Here is a 17,687-nt window from a genome sequence, read left to right as displayed (position 1 = left end):
ATATACCACAAGTGCAACTAAAGGAGAAAAAAAACTTACACTTCTTCTTGATCACGCTTGGAAAACATTTCATTCACAGATGCAAATAGCTCAAGGTGAAGCCCCACATCAACGGATGGAAGAATGAACTCAAGTACATCCTTGTACTAGCTACATGACAAACAAAAATGCCCAGAGACTCTTTTCTTTATTGGATTTATTTACCCATGTTTGTAATTTGTTGATACTTGAAATAAAAAGTAATAATAAAAAAAGGACCATCAGCCCGCAGAGGCAGTAGCCTAGTAGGATAAACATGGAGCGGCTTCTCTCCGTCGTCGTACTCCCATGGTGTCGGAGCAAACCACGCTCCACCTTCGGCATCTTGACTCGCTTTTATAATAACAACACGGTTCAATTAAACGACGACTGCTTCGGCTTCATTACGACAAAAAACAATACAAAACAACTTGAGGAGTTCAGGCAGCGCAGCAGAAGCAAAACAACGCGTTACTGCCGGTGTGCGTCGCTCGTTTCTGTTCCGGTTCCTACTAGCAACGAGAAGAGCGTCACTTCAGTTCCGCCTCGTTAAAACGTTTTTATAAGTGATATATTTGATCATAATAGGCTAATTGATAATTATAAATGAATACATTTAAGAAACTCAGTGAAAATAAAAGTAAAAATAAATGAATAAAAACTAAATAAACTAATTTAGAGTTTATTCAATTTCAATTCAATTTTATTTATAAAGCGCATTTCATGCACAGGGCAAACTCAATGCGCTTTACAATAGTTAAACAATACAATAATAGTGCAAACAATTAAAAAAGTGCAATTTAAAGACAAAACATCAAAACAATATCACATACACTTATATATAAATGCTCAGGGGACACATGTTATACACACAATTTAATCAAATGCAGTTGTGAAGAGGAAAGTTTGTAACTTGTTTTTAAATGTGGTCACTGATGTTGCCTGTTTTACAGAGTTTACCCATATTAAATGATTCAAGCTTGAACTGAATTGATAAAGTAGTTCCCCACTTGTGTATTTGCACACTTTAATGTTATTTCAGCACGTTAATGTCATTTAGATATCGTGAACAAGGAAGAAAAACATTATATGGTTGATGCAGACAGCGACACATTTTGAAAGCCAAACCCAGGACAACCATCACGTTGAGGAAACATGATTTATTTCAACACTGAAAGCCAGTAAGGTACAAAACAGTAACTTTCTTAAGACACACACGTGACAAGACAGAAATTGATTCAAAAGTTGATCAAGCAAAAGGCTCCATCACACCGCGGGCAGCTCGTCTCGGCTCAGCCCGGGCAGAGCAGGCGCTGATGCTGCAGGCGCATCACTGACAGCAGCTGGTGTCGCATGTCTTCCCTTTGCACACGCAGCCAGAGGCGCACTTGGTGCATCCAGAGGGGCAGCAGGAGCAGCAGCCTGGAAGAAGAGGACACAGTGATTTAGTGACAAACAGCAGCAGCAGGTGGAAGCCATTTACACCTTTACATTGAACTCTAATTAAGCCAATTGGAGACACCTGGGCTGCTAGACTACATGCGTTTCACGTGGAAGTGAAACAACTAGGCCACCAAAAAACATTTTAGTGCATAATGTAAAATATGCCTACAGATTGAGACAACAAATAAAATAAAATTTAAAAAAAATCGTGGATTTGAGACACGTTGCATCCAGGATGTCAAGAGTTAAAGTTAAGGTCTTCTTTTTTTTTTACAGTTGTCTTTACATGAAGGACTTACTCTTCTTGCAGGTGGTACAGGAGCAGTTGGTGCAGCTGCAAGAGTCTCCGCAGCTGCAGGTTCCAGCTGAAAATATAAAAATATAAAAAATAAAAATTAGTTTTGATTGACAAAGTGTCTCAATGTCGCTCTCAAACAGTCATTGAACACCACAGTAGCTAGTACTTACTCTTGGAGCACTCGCAGGGGTCCATTTCTTCAGGTGGCGTCTGGTTCGTCTTCAGAGAAGAGAGAAGTATCTGTGTGTTGTCTGTCACAGTCAGTGTTGTGATCTGGAAGTGAATGGGCGGCCCCTTTTATAGCAGACAGTCCCCGGCGACAACAACAGGACCGCGTGCAAAAATCATTCAGTCAGGCTGCTGCTGCTGCACGCGTGCACATATAGTAGATGATTACAAAGGAGTTTGTGCACACGATCTGATTTACCGCACCGCAGCGGGAGAAGCACACGGATTCCCAGGCCAAAGGACCATCTGCCTCATCGAACCACTTCTATTACATCTAAAGATTTAATTGGGATAATAATTTGTGTGGATTTTGGGAGAGTGACATTGAAACGGTGGGACATATTTTCTATGAATGTGAGCATGTTATACAATTTTGGGTATTGTTTCAAAGCTGGTTGTTGACCAAACAAATTGTTTTGCACCCGTTAAACTGGATGTCGATTCAAGTTGGAGTGTGTAGTGTATTGGGCTACACACCTTAACTCACTTACTTTAATATCTTGAATTATTTTATGTTATTTTTTGTATGTGTGTCTTGTTTGGAACTGAAGGAATGTGTTAATCGATGCTCTGCTTGATGGACATGTTTTGCTCATAAGTAATCTGAGCCCTGAGATACAGGGCATTGGGTTCGTTCTTGCCTAAAGGTTAGAGGGTAGGTCAAGGGTAATTTAACATCTGGTTTGCCTGACATGAAATAGACATGAGATAATTCACTTAATAATAATAATAATTCACCACTGTGTGGTCAATGGTGATGATGAGGATCAATATAGCTACACTGTAAAAGAAAAAGAGAGAGAAAAAAACTAAGGGTGGGAAAGTGCAAAATGGTTGCTTAATAATCATTTTGCGCACGGTTCAATAAATTGTTGGGAAATTAGTGGGAACAGCAAAAACTTCCCTTATGTTGAAATTTAATAAGGAGTGTCATGTCATGTCCGTTATTTCTACTCTAATAGGCTATGTTTAACATAGCCTATCAATCCATTACACAATGGCTGTAGTGTGATAGCTATTTGCCTTATTGTGTGTGTAAAAATGAATTTAAGTGCAAATTAAAGGATATTATCAACTTACATTGCGTTCATTAGTGTGGGCTTTCGTGTAACTGTGACAGTTATACAGCAATATATCACATTTCTCGCATTTATTTCATTTTTTTTAAATCCTCGTTTAAAATGTTTCTAATTAATACTGAACGTAACTTTGAGTCTCTTGAGTTGACAGCAAACATGAAAACCATGACATGTCAGCAGTTAATGAGATGTTTGTCTTACATTCATCCTTTATCAGTGTTTTTGTTTTTTCACACATCTGGTTTAGGACCCCTCTCTGTTTGGAGATGGGGTTGTCAGAAAAGGTATATAAGTCAAAGCTCTGGGCTAGTCGAGAGAAGATTCAGCATTTTTTGTACACTGTTCTTCTTGTTAATAAACTTTTTTTTTTTTGAAGTGATCCCTTCTTTTCATCAACACATCAATATACCACAAGTGCAACTAAAGGAGAAAAAAAAACTTACACTTCTTCTTGATCACACTTGGAAAACATTTCATTCACAGATGCAAATAGCTCAAGGTGAAGCCCCACATCAACGGATGGAAGAATGAACTCAAAATATACAAGTACATCCTTGTACTAGCTACAGCCTACATGACAAACAAAAATGCCCAGAGATTCTTTTCTTTATTGGATTTATTTACCCATGTTTGTAATTTGTTGATACTTGAAATAAAAAGTAATAATAAAAAAAGGACCATCAGCCCTCCGCAGAGGCAGTAGTAAACATGGAGCGGCTTCTCTCCGTCGTCGTACTCCCATGGTGACGGAGCAAACCACGCTCCACCTTCGGCATCTTGACTCGCTTTTAATAACAACACGGTTCAATTAAACGATTAACGCGACTGCTTCGGCTTCATTACGACAAAAAAACATCAATACAAAACAACTTGAGGAGTTCACGCAGCAGAAGCAAAACAACGCGTTACTTCCGGTGTGCGTCGCTCGTTTCTTTTCCGGTTCCTACTAGCAACGAGAAGAGCGTCACTTCAGTTCCGCCTCGTTAAAACGTTTTTATAAGTGATATATTTGATCATAATAGGCTAATTGATAATTATAAATGAATACAGCGCCATTTAAGAAACTCAGTGAAAATAAAAGTAAAAATAAATGAATAAAGGAGAGAAAAAAACTAATTTAGAGTTTACCAATATTTTTTTTTTTTTTTTTTCGGCTTTTTGCTTTTTATTTGATAGTGATGACAGTAGAGATAGACAGGAAATGGGGAGGCAGAGAGAGGGGGAATGACACGCAGGAAAGGTCTGCCCGACGCGGGATTCGAACCGGGGACGCCTGCGGCGAGGACTGTAGCCTCTACATGGGACGGCCGCTCTACCCACTGCGCCACGCACCGCCCCAGACTTTACCAATATTAAATGATTCAAACTTTAACTGAATTGATAAAGTAGTTCCCCACTTGTGTATTTGCACACTTTAATGTTATTTCAGCACGTTAATGTCATTTAGATATCGTGAACAAGGAAGAAAAACATTATATGGTTGATGCTGAAGTCACTTAGACAGCAACACATATTTTGAAAGCCAAACCCAGGACAACCATCACGTTGAGGAAACATGATTTATTCAACACTGAAAGGCAGTAAGGTACAAAACAGTAACTTCTTAAGACACACACGTGACAAAGACAGAAATTGATTCAAAAGTTGATCACAAAAGCAAAAGGCTCCATCACACCGCGGGCAGCTCGTCTCAGCCCGGGCAGAGCAGGCGCTGATGCTGCAGGCGCATCACTGACAGCAGCTGGTGTCGCATGTCTTCCCTTTGCACACGCAGCCAGAGGCGCACTTGGTGCATCCAGAGGGGCAGCAGGAGCAGCAGCCTGGAAGAAGAGGAAGAGGACACAGTGATTTAGTGACAAACAGCAGCAGCAGGTGGAAGCCATTTACACCTTCACATTGAACTCTAATTAAGCCAATTGGAGACACCTGGGCTGCTAGACTACATGCGTTTCACGTGGAAGTGAAACAACTAGGACACCAAAAAACATTTAGGCCTAGTGCATAATGTAAAATATGCCTACAGATTGAGACAAATACAATAAAAATCGTGGATTTGAGACACGTTGCATTCAGGATGTCAAGAGTTAAGGTGATGACGCCAGTAAACTGCTCAACATTTTGTCTTCTTTTTACAGTTTACGGTCTTTACAGTCTATTGTTTTCCTACATGAAGGACTTACTCTTCTTGCAGGTGGTACAGGAGCAGTTTGTGCAGCTGCAAGAGTCTCCGCAGCTGCAGGTTCCAGCTGAAAATAGAAAAATAGAAAAAATAAAAATTAGTTTTGATTGACAAAGTGTCTCAATGTCGCTCTTAAACACAGTCATTGAACACCACAGTAGCTAGTACTTACTCTTGGAGCACTCGCAGGGGTCCATTTCTTCAGGTGGCGTCTGGTTCGTCTTCAGAGAAGAGAGAAGTATCTGTGTGTTGTCTGTCACAGTCAAGTGTTGTGATCTGGAGGTGAATGGGCGGCCCCTTTTATAGCAGGCAGTCCCCGGCGACAACAACAGGACCGCGTGCAAAAATCATTCAGTCAGGCTGCTGCTGCTGCTGCACGCGTGCACATATAGTAGATGATTACAAAGGAGTTTGTGCACACGATCTGATTTACCGCACCGCAGCGGGAGAAGCACACGGATTCCCAGCCCAAAGGACCACCTGCCTCATCGAACCACTTCTATTACATCTAAGATTTAATTGGGATAATAATTTGTGTGGATTTTGGGAGAGTGACATTGAAACGGTGGGACATATTTTCTATGAATGTGAGCATGTTATACAATTTTGGGTATTGTTTCAAAGCTGGTTGTTGACCAAACAAATTGTTTTGCACCCGTTAAACTAACTGGATGTCGATTCAAGTTGGAGTGTGTAGTGTATTAGGCTACACACCTTAACTTACTTACTTTAATATCTTGAATTATTTGATGATGAGGATCAATATAGCTACACTGTAAAAGAAAAAGAGAGAAAAAAAACTAAGGGTGGGAAAGTGCAAAATGGTTGCTTAATAATCATTTTGCGCACGGTTCAATAAATTGTGGGGAAATTAGTGGGAACAGCAAAAACTTCACTTATGTTGAAATTTAATAAGGAGTGTCATGTCATGTCTGTTATTTCTATTCTAATATGTTTAACATAGCCTATCAATCAATTACACAGCGGCTGTAGTGTGATAGCTATTTGCCTTATTGTGTGTGTAAAAATGAATTTAAGTGCAAATTAAAGGATATTATCAACTTACATTGCGTTCATTAGTGTGGGCTTTCGTGTAACTGTGACAGTTATACAGCAATACATCACATTTCTCGCATTTATTTCATTTTTTTTAAATCATCGTTTAAAATGTTTCTAATTGATACTGAATGTAACTTTGAGTCTATTGAGTTGACAGCAAACATGAAAACCATGACATGTCCGCAGTTAATGAGATGTTTGTCTTACATTCATCCTTTACCAGTGTTTTTGTTTTTTCACACATCTGGTTTAGGACCCCTCTCTGTTTGGAGATGGGGTTGTCAGAAAAGGTAGGCTATATAAGTCAGAGCTCTTCTTGTTAATAAACTTCTTTTTTGAAGTGATCCCTTCTCTTCACCAACACATCAATATACCACAAGTGCAACTAAAGGGAAAAAAACAACAACTTACACTTCTTAGTGAACAACTTGATCACGCTTGGAAAACATTTCATTCACAGATGCAAATAGCTCAAGGTGAAGCCCCACATCAACGGATGGAAGAATGAACTAAAAATATACAAGTAGCCTACATCCTTGTACTAGCTACATGACAAACAAAAATGCCCAGAGACTATTTTCTTTATTGGATTTATTTACCCATATTTGTAATTTGTTGATACTTGAAATAAAAAGTAATAATAAAAAAAGGACCATCAGCCCGCAGAGGCAGTAGTAAACATGGAGCGGCTTCTCTCCGTCGTCGTACTCCCATGGTGTCGGAGCAAACCACGCTCCACCTTCGGCATCTTGACTCGCTTTTAATAACAACACGGTTCAATTAAAGGATGACTGCTTCGGCTTCATTACGACAAAAAACATCAATACAAAACAACTTGAGTTCACGCAGCGCAGCAGAAGCAAAACAGCGCCTTACTTCCGGTGTGCGTCGCTCGTTTTCTGTTCCGGTTCCTACTTACAACGAGAAGAGCGTCACTTCAGTTCCGCCTCGTTAAGACGTTTAAGTGATATATTTGATCAATAGGCTAATTGATAATTATAAATGTATCAGTGAAAATAAAGTTAAGTAAAAGATGAATAAAAACGAATTTATTATTTTTTTCCACTTTAAACTAAGTAAGACTCATCACCTTAACTTGTTTTGAGACAATTTTCACTTGTTTCAAACAAACTTTCACTCGAAATAAAAATCTGCCAGTGAAGCAGGTCTTCTGTGCTTGTAATAATAAAAACTAATTTAGAGTTTACCAATATTAAAGGATTCAAACTTGAACTGAATTGATAAAGTAGTTCCCCACTTGTGTATTTGCACACTTTAAATGGTATCTCAGCACGTTAATGTCATTTAGATATCGTGAACAAGGAAGAAAAAAAATTCTATGGTTGATGCTGAAGTCACTTAGACAGCAACACATATTTTGAAAGCCAAACCCATGACAACCATCACGTTGAGGAAACATGTTTATTTCAACACTGAAAGACAGTAAGGTACAAAACAGTAACTTCTTAAGACACACGTGACAATAATAAGACAGAAATGGGTTCAAAAGTTGATCACAAAAGCAAAAGGCTCCATCACACCGCGGGCAGCTCGTCTCGGCTCAGCCCGGGCAGAGCAGGCGCTGATGCTGCAGGCGCATCACTGACAGCAGCTGGTGTCGCATGTCTTCCCTTTGCACACGCAGCCAGAGGCGCACTTGGTGCATCCAGAGGGGCAGCAGGAGCAGCAGCCTGGAAGGAGAAGAGGAAGAGGACAGTGATTTAGTGACAAACAGCAGCAGCAGGTGGAAGCCATTTACACCTTCACATTGAACTCTAATTAATTAAGCCAATTGGAGACACCTGGGCTGCTAGACTACATGCGTTTCACGTGGAAGTGAAACAACTAGGACACCAAAGAACATCTTAAGAGTGCATAATTTAAAAATAGCCTACAGATTGCTAAAGATAATACTTTTTTTTTTTTTAATCATGGTTTTGAGACACGTTGCATCCAGGATGTCAAGAGTTAAGGTGATGACGCCAGTAAACTGCTCAACATTTTGTCTTCTTTTTACAGTTTATGGTCTTTATATGAAGGACTTACTACTCTTCTTGCACTTGGTACAGGAGCAGTTTGTGCAGCTGCAAGATCCTCCGCAGTTGCAGGTTCCAGCTGAAAACAAAAATACAAAAAAATAAAAAATTAGTTTTGTTTGACAAAGTGTCTCTGTCGCTCTCAAACACAGTCATTGAACACCACAGTAGCTATTACTTACTCTTGGAGCACTCGCAGGGGTCCATTTCTTCAGGTGGCGTCTGGTTCGTCTTCAGCAGAGAAGAGAGAAGTATCTGAGTGCTGTCTGTCTCGGTTGAGTCAGTGTTGTGATGTGGAGGTGAATGGGCAGCCCCTTTTATAGCAGCGACAACAGCACCGAGTGCAAAAATCAGTCACGCTGCCGCTGCACGCCTGCACGTCGAGTAGATGATTACAAAGGAGTTTGTGCACACGAGCAGATTTACCGACCGGCAGCGGGAGAAACACACGGATTCCCAGGGTTGGCGTGTCGTCTGAAAATTACATAACCCCCCCTCTGGACCCCCCTGTTTCCCCCCGAGTGACACTTAACCCCCTGGAATAATTAACATGTTTATAGGAGAAAAACAACATTATATAAGGGAGAATAATATAGAACACATCAGCTTCATTGTAATGCCTGACACAAATAGACATGAGATATAATTCACTTGACACAAAAATGTGTGTGGTCAATGGTGATGATAAAGATCAATATAGCTACACTGTAAAAGAAAAAAGAAAAAAACTAAAGAGGGAAAGTGCAAAATGGTTGCTTAATCATTTTGCGCACGGTTCAATAAATTGTGGGGAAATTAGTGGGAACAGCAAACACTTCCCTTATGTTGAAATTTAATAAGGAGTGTCATGTCATGTTTGTTCTTTGTACTCTAATATGTCTTCACATAGCCTATCAATCAATTACACAGCGGCTGTAGTGTGATAGCTATTTGCCTTATTGTGTGTGTAAAAATGAATTTTAGTGAAAATTAAAGGATATTTATCAACTTACATTGCGTTCATTAGTGTGGGCTTTCGTGTAACTGTGACAGTTATACAGCAATATATCACATTTCTCGTATTTTTTTTTTTTTTTTTTCACAGGATTTCCTCGTTTAAAATGTTTCTAAATTGATACTGAACGTAACTTTGAGTCTCTTGAGTTGACAGCAAACAAGAAAACCATGACATGTCCGCAGTTAATGAGATGTTTGTCACTTAAATGCTATACATTCATCCTTTATCAATGTTTTTGTGTTTTTTCTCTCTATAATTATTCTAATTGATTTCCATCCCTTTTCTGTTGAAGTGTAACTTTTCCACGTTGTTGCTTCTACTACAGAGTTTAAATTCTCATATTTTATTCTGAAGGCCAGTTGTTGGCTGGAACTAATCAATGAAAAAACATAAACAGTGTAAAGCCTACTTTTATGCCTTTACAGTAAAAAAAATATCAATCACATCATTTTAAAAGTGATGTTATGATATGCCCCACGTCTTAAGATCACCCCATTTATTTCTATTTTAAATTGTGTGTCATGTATTTATCTTTTTAAAAATGTTGTCTAAGTAATTGTTTATTAATTTCTTAATGAGGTCCACCAGAGGACAAAAATAAGATTCAGCTCGGGGACATTTCCTTTATTCCTCCGTCACATGTGAGTTGTGATGCTCCAGTGTTGTGGCTCCATGTGCACACGGTTCACGGCGTCTCCTGTTTGTTGTTGTCATTCCTCCTGCAGCTCTGCACCCGGCGCTGGTGAGCAAACCAGAGTAAAATGGGCTTTTGTAGTGTTGCCTTCAAGCACCGTGTGCAGTAGGGAAATTCACCACCACATGGAAAACCACCAGGAAAGTGCAAAGTATGCTAGCCAAAAACCACACAAACTGATAGTTTAATTCACATTATCGGGGGTATCGATCAACATTTCACTACGTAACGTCACAATTTCACCATGAAATCGATCTGCTTCGTGTGACGACGAAGTTAATTAACGTTGTTGATGTTTTGAATCCTGTAGAGAAAATTAGCATGCCCACACGCTAGATCACCATTATACTCCTAAAAGTAGAAAAGCCAGGATGTTTTATATATATTTTTTAGTTTTTTCCCCCCCAAACTGACACATATTTTCACTGAGACTAGCAAATTTATATTCATAGCACTCGGATTGTGTTGGGACCCTGAAGGCAACATTCGTCCCCTTTTGCACTCGGCTGTCGGGTGGAAAAGTTTTCCACACAATCACAAACGCTGACCGACATCCTGCACTGAGCTGAGTCATTGCCATTACGAGATGTCATAACTGTAAACGTTTACAGCATGGTTTACTGTTATCCGGTCTCGTAATGACTCAGCGTGAACTGAAATATGTGATGTTTAGATTTTATTTTATTTGAGAAACTAGGTTATTCAAATGTAAACGAACGAAGAGAACAATACATAGGCTAAATCTGACAAATCTGATGTCACATTGTGGTCATGTGGAGGAAAAATACTTAAAATCGCCTGGAGCTGTTCTCAATTTATATAAGTTATCATATTGAACAGGTCAGGTCAGGGACAAATCACTGTCTTATTACATTACAAACTTTTGTGAAACTATTAGAGATTTAGGCTATTTGTGATATTACATGGGAATTTGACTGCCCAAAGTTCACAGGACATCAAATGAGGAAAAACATTTAAATGTTTAACCATAAAAATGTACCTTCAGTTTTTACTCTCAAGTTTGCTATGAGATGAAATTAGCACAAGGAACTTTTTAGAGTTTATTTATTATTTATTATCCATAGGTGTCTTGTGATTATGATGAATACTTTTAACTGATGCAAAACCCACATATAGATTTCTAATTCATCCATTGTTTCTGGGTCACATCACATGGTGATCTCATGACAAACATGAAAAACAGAGAAGGATGCATAGAAAAAGTTCAAAGGGACAGAACAGAGAGTTGCTGTTTGTGCCAGAGACTCTAGAGGGAGACATTTACAGTCTCGTATAAATAAATGTAGCTTTGAAGAGAGAGAGAGAGGGAGGGGGCTAGAGCTTTGAACTGTGTGTGTACCTCATCATTTCCTCACTAATACACCTTAAACTACTACACTATGGGTAGCAGTAATCTCTCTCCTAGTAATTAAATTTATTGTAAAAAGATATTGATAAAGGATGAAGTTGATAATAGCAAACACAACAACATGGAGGCCAGAGTGTCAGAAAACCATGTTGTACCTCATTTTGAGGGAGCAGAGCTTTGACATGCAATAGGCCACATGTATAAGATATTGAATTATATCTTGAGAAGTGAAAATGAAAGTAATTATGGTTGAAAAATAACATCAGTTCCAGATGATTGTATGAAAACATTACTTATATTGTTCAGACAAGATACATAATAAAAGAACATTTTCTTGCTGAGTGACACTATGCACATTGTTCCCCTGAGATATATGTGTTTGTGAGTCAGGTTTGAAACGTAGACACAAACACACACACACAGTAGGACTAATGAGATGATAAGTATTTATTTAATTTTTTCTCTTCCTGATCACTGATCACTTTTCAAAGTTCGTGTGGGATGTGTACGTGCTGTATGTGTGCATGCGTGTATGTGTGTAAAGGGCAGACAGTTCACAGGGAATTTGATCCTGCGGCGCACCATGGGATATTGCACATGCATTGCAGAAAAATGACATACTTCACCCTGCAGGAGATTTCATTTTACACTAAAACAGATCAATGGGTGGCTCAAAATTCAAAATGCATGGATTAAAGGCTATAATGCTGTTTCACGTGTCTAATCAGTGTGTCTTTATGCTTTTATAAAGACATCGGATTTGAGATTTACTCATTTCATAACGAAGCACATTCACTGACTTGGAATCAAATAAAGAACAAACCAGTAAAGAACGTTAACGCCACTAAAACTGCTCTGAAATTAGCAGAAAATGACTTGAAGATCATATGTCACCGAGCTTCTCGCTATGCGCTGAGCATGCTGGGATCTTGTTCCAGCACGACTCACTTGCGTCTTCCTGTCAAGATACTCACTGCCTCAACAAAATGAAGCAAACAGGCGCGTGCGGCTGAATCTCTTCCACCTCCCAGGACGAAAATAGTTATTTATCTGAACATCTATTGAACTGGAATGCATGGTCAATTCACTTTAGTGTGTATATGTGTGTTATCTGCTACTAAACCATTTGCAACATAAGGCCACATGCTCTCTGTGACAAATCATATACTGGTGGTGTGGAAGAAGAAGGAGGAGAAGGAGGAAGAGGAGGACACGTCCACTTTCTAGGAAGGCTCACCACAACTCTGACGTCGGGCCGTGGTCCTAAAGCAGGTCAGTTCATCAGCAGCTCGTCTTGTCTTTAAATTCTCTGATCCTGAGGAAAATAATTATTTTAAAGCATGAAACGAAAAGCATTGATAAATTAAAGATAAAAGGTGACCACACAGATTTATACTGAAACTATTTAAATGAATAAATCTGATCACATGGTGAAGGTTTGCCTCAGCATGTGTACAGTGTGATATCAACATTTTGTGTCCATTATAATTAATACAAATATAATTTCTTACATATTTATGCTTAATTCTCCACAAGAAACACTGAATTAGGTCAAACTTACTTTAAAAAATCCGTATAAAGCAACTGAGTGTGAAGATTTCTGCACAAACTTCACATGCCCTCTTGATTCCTTCTGCCATCAAAATGCACAATGCCATTTACTTGGCATTTATATCATATCATTTTACGTTATGTAAGCTGCTGGACAATTTGAATTTCCCTCCAGGGGATGAATAAAGTACTTTTCTTCTTGTCTGGCCTCTGTGCTTTCACACTGATTAAAACTGTATGGTGATTCTGAGACAGAGGTGTGAAGAGAGACTAATGGTTGAATATAGTCTGATTGGGATTGAGGAGATTTTAATCAACTGAGTTAAACAAAGTCAGGACTTTAATCTAATCATCATTCAACCCGGTAGCCCACGGTTAAAACAGTGCTCAGTCTAACAAGAAGAGTTATATTAATAGAAGCGAAATTGGAGTCTTTCCAGCTTCAGTGTTGTGACACTGCATCAGGATAGTGGACATTTGAACAGGTACAGACAAGAAAGTGCTAAAATATATAGTTTTTTAAAAATCTAGATCCAAGATTTACCCACAGCTGATGTATTTATATTTGGTGTGATAATGTTTTTTTTAACCTTTGTTTAACTTTGCAACTGAGAAAGTCTTTGAGGGTGCTCCTCTGTCCTGTAGAGTTAGGATAAAGGTAATTTTAGGGAATATTTATCAATAAATGTATCAAAAAAAACAAAAAGGGAAATGTAATATCACATTAAAAAGGTTCATGTAAGGTATGATGCTTTAACCTCTGGTATATTGAGCATCGTGAGCTTTTGAATTCAGTTTACAATGATACACAATCATTTGAAAGACTCTACTCATATAGTTTCTGCACCTTTATGTGCTTTATGTAGTTTAACCACAACTAAACTTCTGTGATTAGTGGTGATGACTTTTTAAGACTGATCTTCCAGCTGCCTTGAACTCACAGATTTGTGCCATGGATTATGTGCTGGACGTGGTGGACCGTTACGTCTTCACTCCGTATGTTTACCCGACCTGGTGGCCCGAGGATGAAGCTCTGCGTCAGATTATCAGCCTGTGGGTGGTGACGAACCTGGGAGCAGAGCTCATCTACCTGGCCTTTGGCGCTCTGAACTTCTACTACGTGTTTGACCATAAGCTCATGAAACATCCACAGTTCATTAAGGTAAGCTCTAAGCTGGTTAACGTAACGTAAACCTCTGCTCCCTCCCAGATGCTAACTTGAACGTATTTGTCTTTGATCCAACAACAGAACCAGGTAAGAAAGGAAATCCAACTAGGAACTAACGCTATCTTCTGGATGAGCTTCCCCACAGTAGCTCTTTTCTTCTGGGAGGTCAAAGGCCACAGCAAACTTTATGACGACATCCATGAATCTCCACTTGGTGAGAAAGCTATTATTTAAAACCATAAAAGACAGTTCAGAGCTCATATAAGCACTGATTTAAATCCAAAAGTGACTTAACTAGTCCTTCATTTGTTTCTGTTTCAGGCTGGCCTGGAGTGCTGCAGAGCATCGCTGGTTTTTTGTTCTTTACCGACATGTGTATCTACTGGATACACCGGTGCATGCACCATAAGAGCATTTACAAGGTGAGCTGCAGGGGAAAATAAAACTCAGTTGAACCTACCAAACACTGCTTCATCTGCTCAGCACCAATTAGTAGTAGTCAGGCAGGCGGACTACAAAGATGAAGCTAAAGAACCAGACATTTTCCCCAGGAGTAGGTGGAGACCATGACAGAGTGAAGCTTAGACCTCCATTCATTAGGTGACAATTAACAAAACTAAAATGAACAATTGTGTTAATAAGACACTCGCTATATAGTGATAGTATGTGAATGTTTACAGCTGCCACATAGTGACCAAAAAGTCTTTTAATGCAGGATTAAGTTAAGAGGATTAACAAGAGTAATGTTCTTAATTCTGTATATCAGCTCTTGGCTCTTGGTGGAAGGGGTAAATTTGGAAGTTAAAGTATCAATACGACATTTCAGTATGTGAACTGTAACTGTGGATCTATTAATAACAATTTAAGAACTTAAATTAATTTATCTATTTACGACACATCTATGAGTCTCTCCTTAGTTTGGATTCTGTTTTTTCCCCACTAAAGACCATTTGTGTTTCTCCTCCTCAGCACTTACATAAGCAGCATCACATATTCAAGATCCCAACGCCGTTTGCCAGCCACGCCTTCCACCCACTCGACGGCTTCCTGCAGAGTTTGCCCTACCACGTCTACCCATTCATCTTCCCCCTCCATAAGGTGGGAGTCTGATGGTCACTCTTAAATGCTAAATATTGTCATGTTACAGCAGCTGAAGTTTGTGGTGTAAGGATATTGCAAATTATGAGTGTGCGATCTTAACTTACTGCACTGATTGAAACTTTAATTGAACGACTTTAAGGACAAATGTGAACACATGTTGATGACAAAAACTACAGATGTTGTTGCTCAACTGTTAAATTCTTTATAAATGACATTTGTAACATTTACATCGCAGGTGGTCTACCTCTCACTCTTCGTCTTTGTCAACATCTGGACTATTTCCATACACGACGGAGACTACCGCATACCCGGCCCTCTCATATGTCTGATCAATGGCGCTGCTCACCACGTAGACCATCACCTCTACTTCAACTACAACTACGGACAATACTTCACACTCTGGGATCGCTTGGGAGGCTCCTACAGACACCCCTCAGTTCTTCTCGGGGGGGAGTCACGTGACTATATCCGCAAGCTCGGAGGAAAGACAGAGTGATGATGGGAGCACATTATTAATTTCTCTTTTCAACGTCCCAGTGCTGGAGTCCGTGGACTGTTGCTTCAGTTACACCTACAGCCATCTGAGCGGGAATTTGAAAGCCATAACACGGAAAAGGCAACATCTGATTTTTCAAAGCAGAGTTGTGCATATAAATGACATCCTCCTTTAGTTTAGGTGACGTAGAGATGAGTCACAATTGAGTTTGGAGGCCTGTTTGTCCTGTAGCAATGCAGTCTTAGTAGTTGCAAGATGAATTGCGGAGTTGATTGGAGGTGGCTGCAACTTGCGTTATAAGTCTCTCAGCTTCCGGTGCTGGGTGTGTTTTCATGGAGGCTCTGCAGGGCGAGGTCTGTCCACTTCATCTCTTGTTCTTTTACGGACTCTGTGGATCCTCCGTTGTCCTGTTCAGCCTCAGGCAGTTCACTCTATCAGAGATCAGGGGAATACAAAATGCCATGGAAATGAGAAGCAGTAGGTTCACAAGTTACATTCATTCTAATTCATATCAGAGTCACGGTATAACAATATGATGGTTATCTTCATAAAAACAGCATGGAAAACCAGGTTCACAAGAATGACGGATGTTCTGTGTGCACTTCATCAGATATGGTTTTACCCTTAATGCTCTGTACTGTGTCCCTTTAAAAGCCTTTTAGCCATTATGCCAGCTGGAAAACATCATTCAGCCTTAAAATGACTACAGGATGTTCTAGTGGTCTCATTGAACATTAATAATATAAGACCAATAAACTTCAAGAATGAAGTGAAAATTTGAAGAAACGCCTCTGTCTTTGTGAAAACATAGTGATAGTTCAACATTTTGTAACATTATGTAACATTGCGAGATGGAGTTGTTTTCTACTGTTATGACTATTGGGATTGTGGCAATAGGCCACTTTGACTAAATGTTTAACTATCCCTTTACATACAAAATGTCAATGAGGAATTCCTGCAGCTCTACGTAAACAAACTCCATGAAGGCAGCTTTACAACAAACTGTGTAGCGGTGTAGCAGCACGTACCAGTGGGATGGTGACATCTTCGTAGGGCAGCTTGTCCTCCCTCCAGGCATCGTCGGTCAGGTCCAGGACTCTCCCGTCTCTTTGGATTTCACTGTCCATCTTCCGAGCAGGTCCCCGGGGCCAAGCTGCTGCTCACGTCTCCTCCTAGGACTACACCGGGGTTAGCTTCAAGCTAACTGCAGCAGCACAAACACTGGGAAAGTAAAGAGGAAACAACCAGTCAGAGTCTACAACTGCCTTCAAAAAAATCTACTCACAGTCAGCCAAACAAAGAAAAATAACAATAAGAAACTAACAACATCACGAAACTGCTCGTTAACACAGTAAACGTTTACATTTGTTGTGAAATTTCCAGCCGATTAAAACCAGTGGACGCGGTACTTGTACGTAAAGTGTGACGCTTGATGATGACGTTGTAGAAGCTTGAGACGTTCAGTGCCGTAGGAACATTCTGGATTACACGTTTGGACCCATGATTCTAGTTTTGAGAGTTTTATGTGGCCAGAAAACAAAGCAGAGTTTGGAAAATGATTGAAAAACCAAAAATACATAAATTAAACAACTATACTCGAGCTGCTGTTTCCAAGGTTAAGAGAGAATTCCGTTACAACCGTCCCTCCCATCGCACCTAATGTTTCGCGGTTTCCATAGTGACCAGATGCTTCCCCCTCGCAACCGTTGCCAGGTTAACACATTGGTAAATAGACAACACAACGCAGACTTTCCCCACTTCGTTTATTGCGCTTTTGAAGGTAACTTTTTGTGAAATTACTAACATATTTGGAAGAAGGACAGGGCTTTGTTCAGTTCGTTTTTTTAAATCAGTGAATTAGTAAATTAGGAGTGCTAACGCCAGCTATCTTTGATCTAACTTGAGCCATGTACACGTGGATAAGTTGCTTTAGCATGTGTATCTGTTAAAATGTAGCCTGGACGTCTTATA

The 17,687-nt window shown here is 39.6% G+C and overlaps 5 protein-coding genes across 6 annotated transcripts; 1 reads left to right on the top strand and 4 right to left on the bottom strand.

Moving 5' to 3' along the window:
- Positions 1 to 1,163: 1,163 nt before the first annotated feature.
- Positions 1,164 to 2,472, bottom strand: LOC310987409 (metallothionein). The gene is made up of 3 exons (XM_083973636.1): positions 1,930 to 2,472; positions 1,761 to 1,826; positions 1,164 to 1,440 (listed from the first exon to the last, which is right to left on the bottom strand). The coding sequence occupies exons 1-3, from the start codon at positions 1,952 to 1,954 to the stop codon at positions 1,349 to 1,351; spliced, it is 183 nt and encodes a 60-aa protein (XP_083829762.1). The 5' UTR covers positions 1,955 to 2,472; the 3' UTR covers positions 1,164 to 1,348.
- A 2,134-nt stretch (positions 2,473 to 4,606) lies between these two features.
- Positions 4,607 to 5,698, bottom strand: LOC310987408 (metallothionein). The gene is made up of 3 exons (XM_083973635.1): positions 5,418 to 5,698; positions 5,247 to 5,312; positions 4,607 to 4,886 (listed from the first exon to the last, which is right to left on the bottom strand). The coding sequence occupies exons 1-3, from the start codon at positions 5,440 to 5,442 to the stop codon at positions 4,795 to 4,797; spliced, it is 183 nt and encodes a 60-aa protein (XP_083829761.1). The 5' UTR covers positions 5,443 to 5,698; the 3' UTR covers positions 4,607 to 4,794.
- Positions 5,699 to 7,707: 2,009 nt separating this feature from the next.
- On the bottom strand, positions 7,708 to 8,761 carry LOC310987411 (metallothionein A). Its single transcript, XM_083973638.1, has 3 exons — positions 8,523 to 8,761; positions 8,351 to 8,419; positions 7,708 to 7,995 (listed from the first exon to the last, which is right to left on the bottom strand). The coding sequence occupies exons 1-3, from the start codon at positions 8,545 to 8,547 to the stop codon at positions 7,904 to 7,906; spliced, it is 186 nt and encodes a 61-aa protein (XP_083829764.1). The 5' UTR covers positions 8,548 to 8,761; the 3' UTR covers positions 7,708 to 7,903.
- Positions 8,762 to 12,135: 3,374 nt separating this feature from the next.
- On the top strand, positions 12,136 to 15,769 carry LOC310986804 (lathosterol oxidase-like). The gene is made up of 6 exons (XM_083972889.1): positions 12,136 to 12,672; positions 13,895 to 14,113; positions 14,201 to 14,333; positions 14,441 to 14,541; positions 15,089 to 15,217; positions 15,456 to 15,769. The coding sequence occupies exons 2-6, from the start codon at positions 13,904 to 13,906 to the stop codon at positions 15,714 to 15,716; spliced, it is 834 nt and encodes a 277-aa protein (XP_083829015.1). The 5' UTR covers positions 12,136 to 12,672; positions 13,895 to 13,903; the 3' UTR covers positions 15,717 to 15,769.
- A 99-nt stretch (positions 15,770 to 15,868) lies between these two features.
- anapc13 (anaphase promoting complex subunit 13) lies at positions 15,869 to 17,132 on the bottom strand. Of its 2 annotated transcripts, none has more exons than XM_083972891.1 (3): positions 17,041 to 17,132; positions 16,745 to 16,937; positions 15,869 to 16,147 (listed from the first exon to the last, which is right to left on the bottom strand). In XM_083972891.1, exons 2-3 carry the CDS (start codon positions 16,841 to 16,843, stop codon positions 16,022 to 16,024), a joined length of 225 nt encoding a protein of 74 aa, XP_083829017.1. In that variant the 5' UTR covers positions 16,844 to 16,937; positions 17,041 to 17,132; the 3' UTR covers positions 15,869 to 16,021. The 2 variants fall into 2 exon arrangements, with proteins under 2 accessions (XP_083829017.1, XP_083829016.1); XM_083972890.1 differs by having other exon boundaries at positions 17,080 to 17,132.
- Between the last annotated feature and the right edge of the window lie 555 nt (positions 17,133 to 17,687).

Source organism: Trachurus trachurus (assembly GCF_905171665.1).
Source record: "Trachurus trachurus genome assembly, chromosome: 6".
In the NCBI taxonomy this organism is placed as follows: domain Eukaryota; kingdom Metazoa; phylum Chordata; class Actinopteri; order Carangiformes; family Carangidae; genus Trachurus; species Trachurus trachurus.
This window is presented reverse-complemented; position numbering and strand designations above follow the sequence as displayed.

Excerpts from the sequence above, each read along its gene's own strand:
- LOC310986804 (XM_083972889.1), top strand. The coding sequence starts at position 13,904 with ATGGATTATGTGCTGGACGTGGTGGACCGTTACGTCTTCACTCCGTAT. Across the intron at positions 14,334-14,440 it reads CATCCATGAATCTCCACTTG|GCTGGCCTGGAGTGCTGCAG; the intron begins GTGAGAAAGCTA and ends TTTCTGTTTCAG. Across the intron at positions 14,542-15,088 it reads ACCATAAGAGCATTTACAAG|CACTTACATAAGCAGCATCA; the intron begins GTGAGCTGCAGG and ends TCTCCTCCTCAG.
- LOC310987409 (XM_083973636.1), bottom strand. The coding sequence starts at position 1,954 with ATGGACCCCTGCGAGTGCTCCAAGA. Across the intron at positions 1,827-1,929 it reads CCCCTGCGAGTGCTCCAAGA|CTGGAACCTGCAGCTGCGGA; the intron begins GTAAGTACTAGC and ends TTATATTTTCAG. Across the intron at positions 1,441-1,760 it reads CTGTACCACCTGCAAGAAGA|GCTGCTGCTCCTGCTGCCCC; the intron begins GTAAGTCCTTCA and ends CTCTTCTTCCAG.
- anapc13 (XM_083972891.1), bottom strand. The coding sequence starts at position 16,843 with ATGGACAGTGAAATCCAAAGAGACGGGAGAGTCCTGGACCTGACCGAC. Across the intron at positions 16,148-16,744 it reads AAGATGTCACCATCCCACTG|AGTGAACTGCCTGAGGCTGA; the intron begins GTACGTGCTGCT and ends GATCTCTGATAG.
- LOC310987408 (XM_083973635.1), bottom strand. The coding sequence starts at position 5,442 with ATGGACCCCTGCGAGTGCTCCAAGA. Across the intron at positions 5,313-5,417 it reads CCCCTGCGAGTGCTCCAAGA|CTGGAACCTGCAGCTGCGGA; the intron begins GTAAGTACTAGC and ends TTCTATTTTCAG. Across the intron at positions 4,887-5,246 it reads CTGTACCACCTGCAAGAAGA|GCTGCTGCTCCTGCTGCCCC; the intron begins GTAAGTCCTTCA and ends CTCTTCTTCCAG.
- LOC310987411 (XM_083973638.1), bottom strand. The coding sequence starts at position 8,547 with ATGGACCCCTGCGAGTGCTCCAAGA. Across the intron at positions 8,420-8,522 it reads CCCCTGCGAGTGCTCCAAGA|CTGGAACCTGCAACTGCGGA; the intron begins GTAAGTAATAGC and ends TTTTGTTTTCAG. Across the intron at positions 7,996-8,350 it reads TACCAAGTGCAAGAAGAGTA|GCTGCTGCTCCTGCTGCCCC; the intron begins GTAAGTCCTTCA and ends TTCTCCTTCCAG.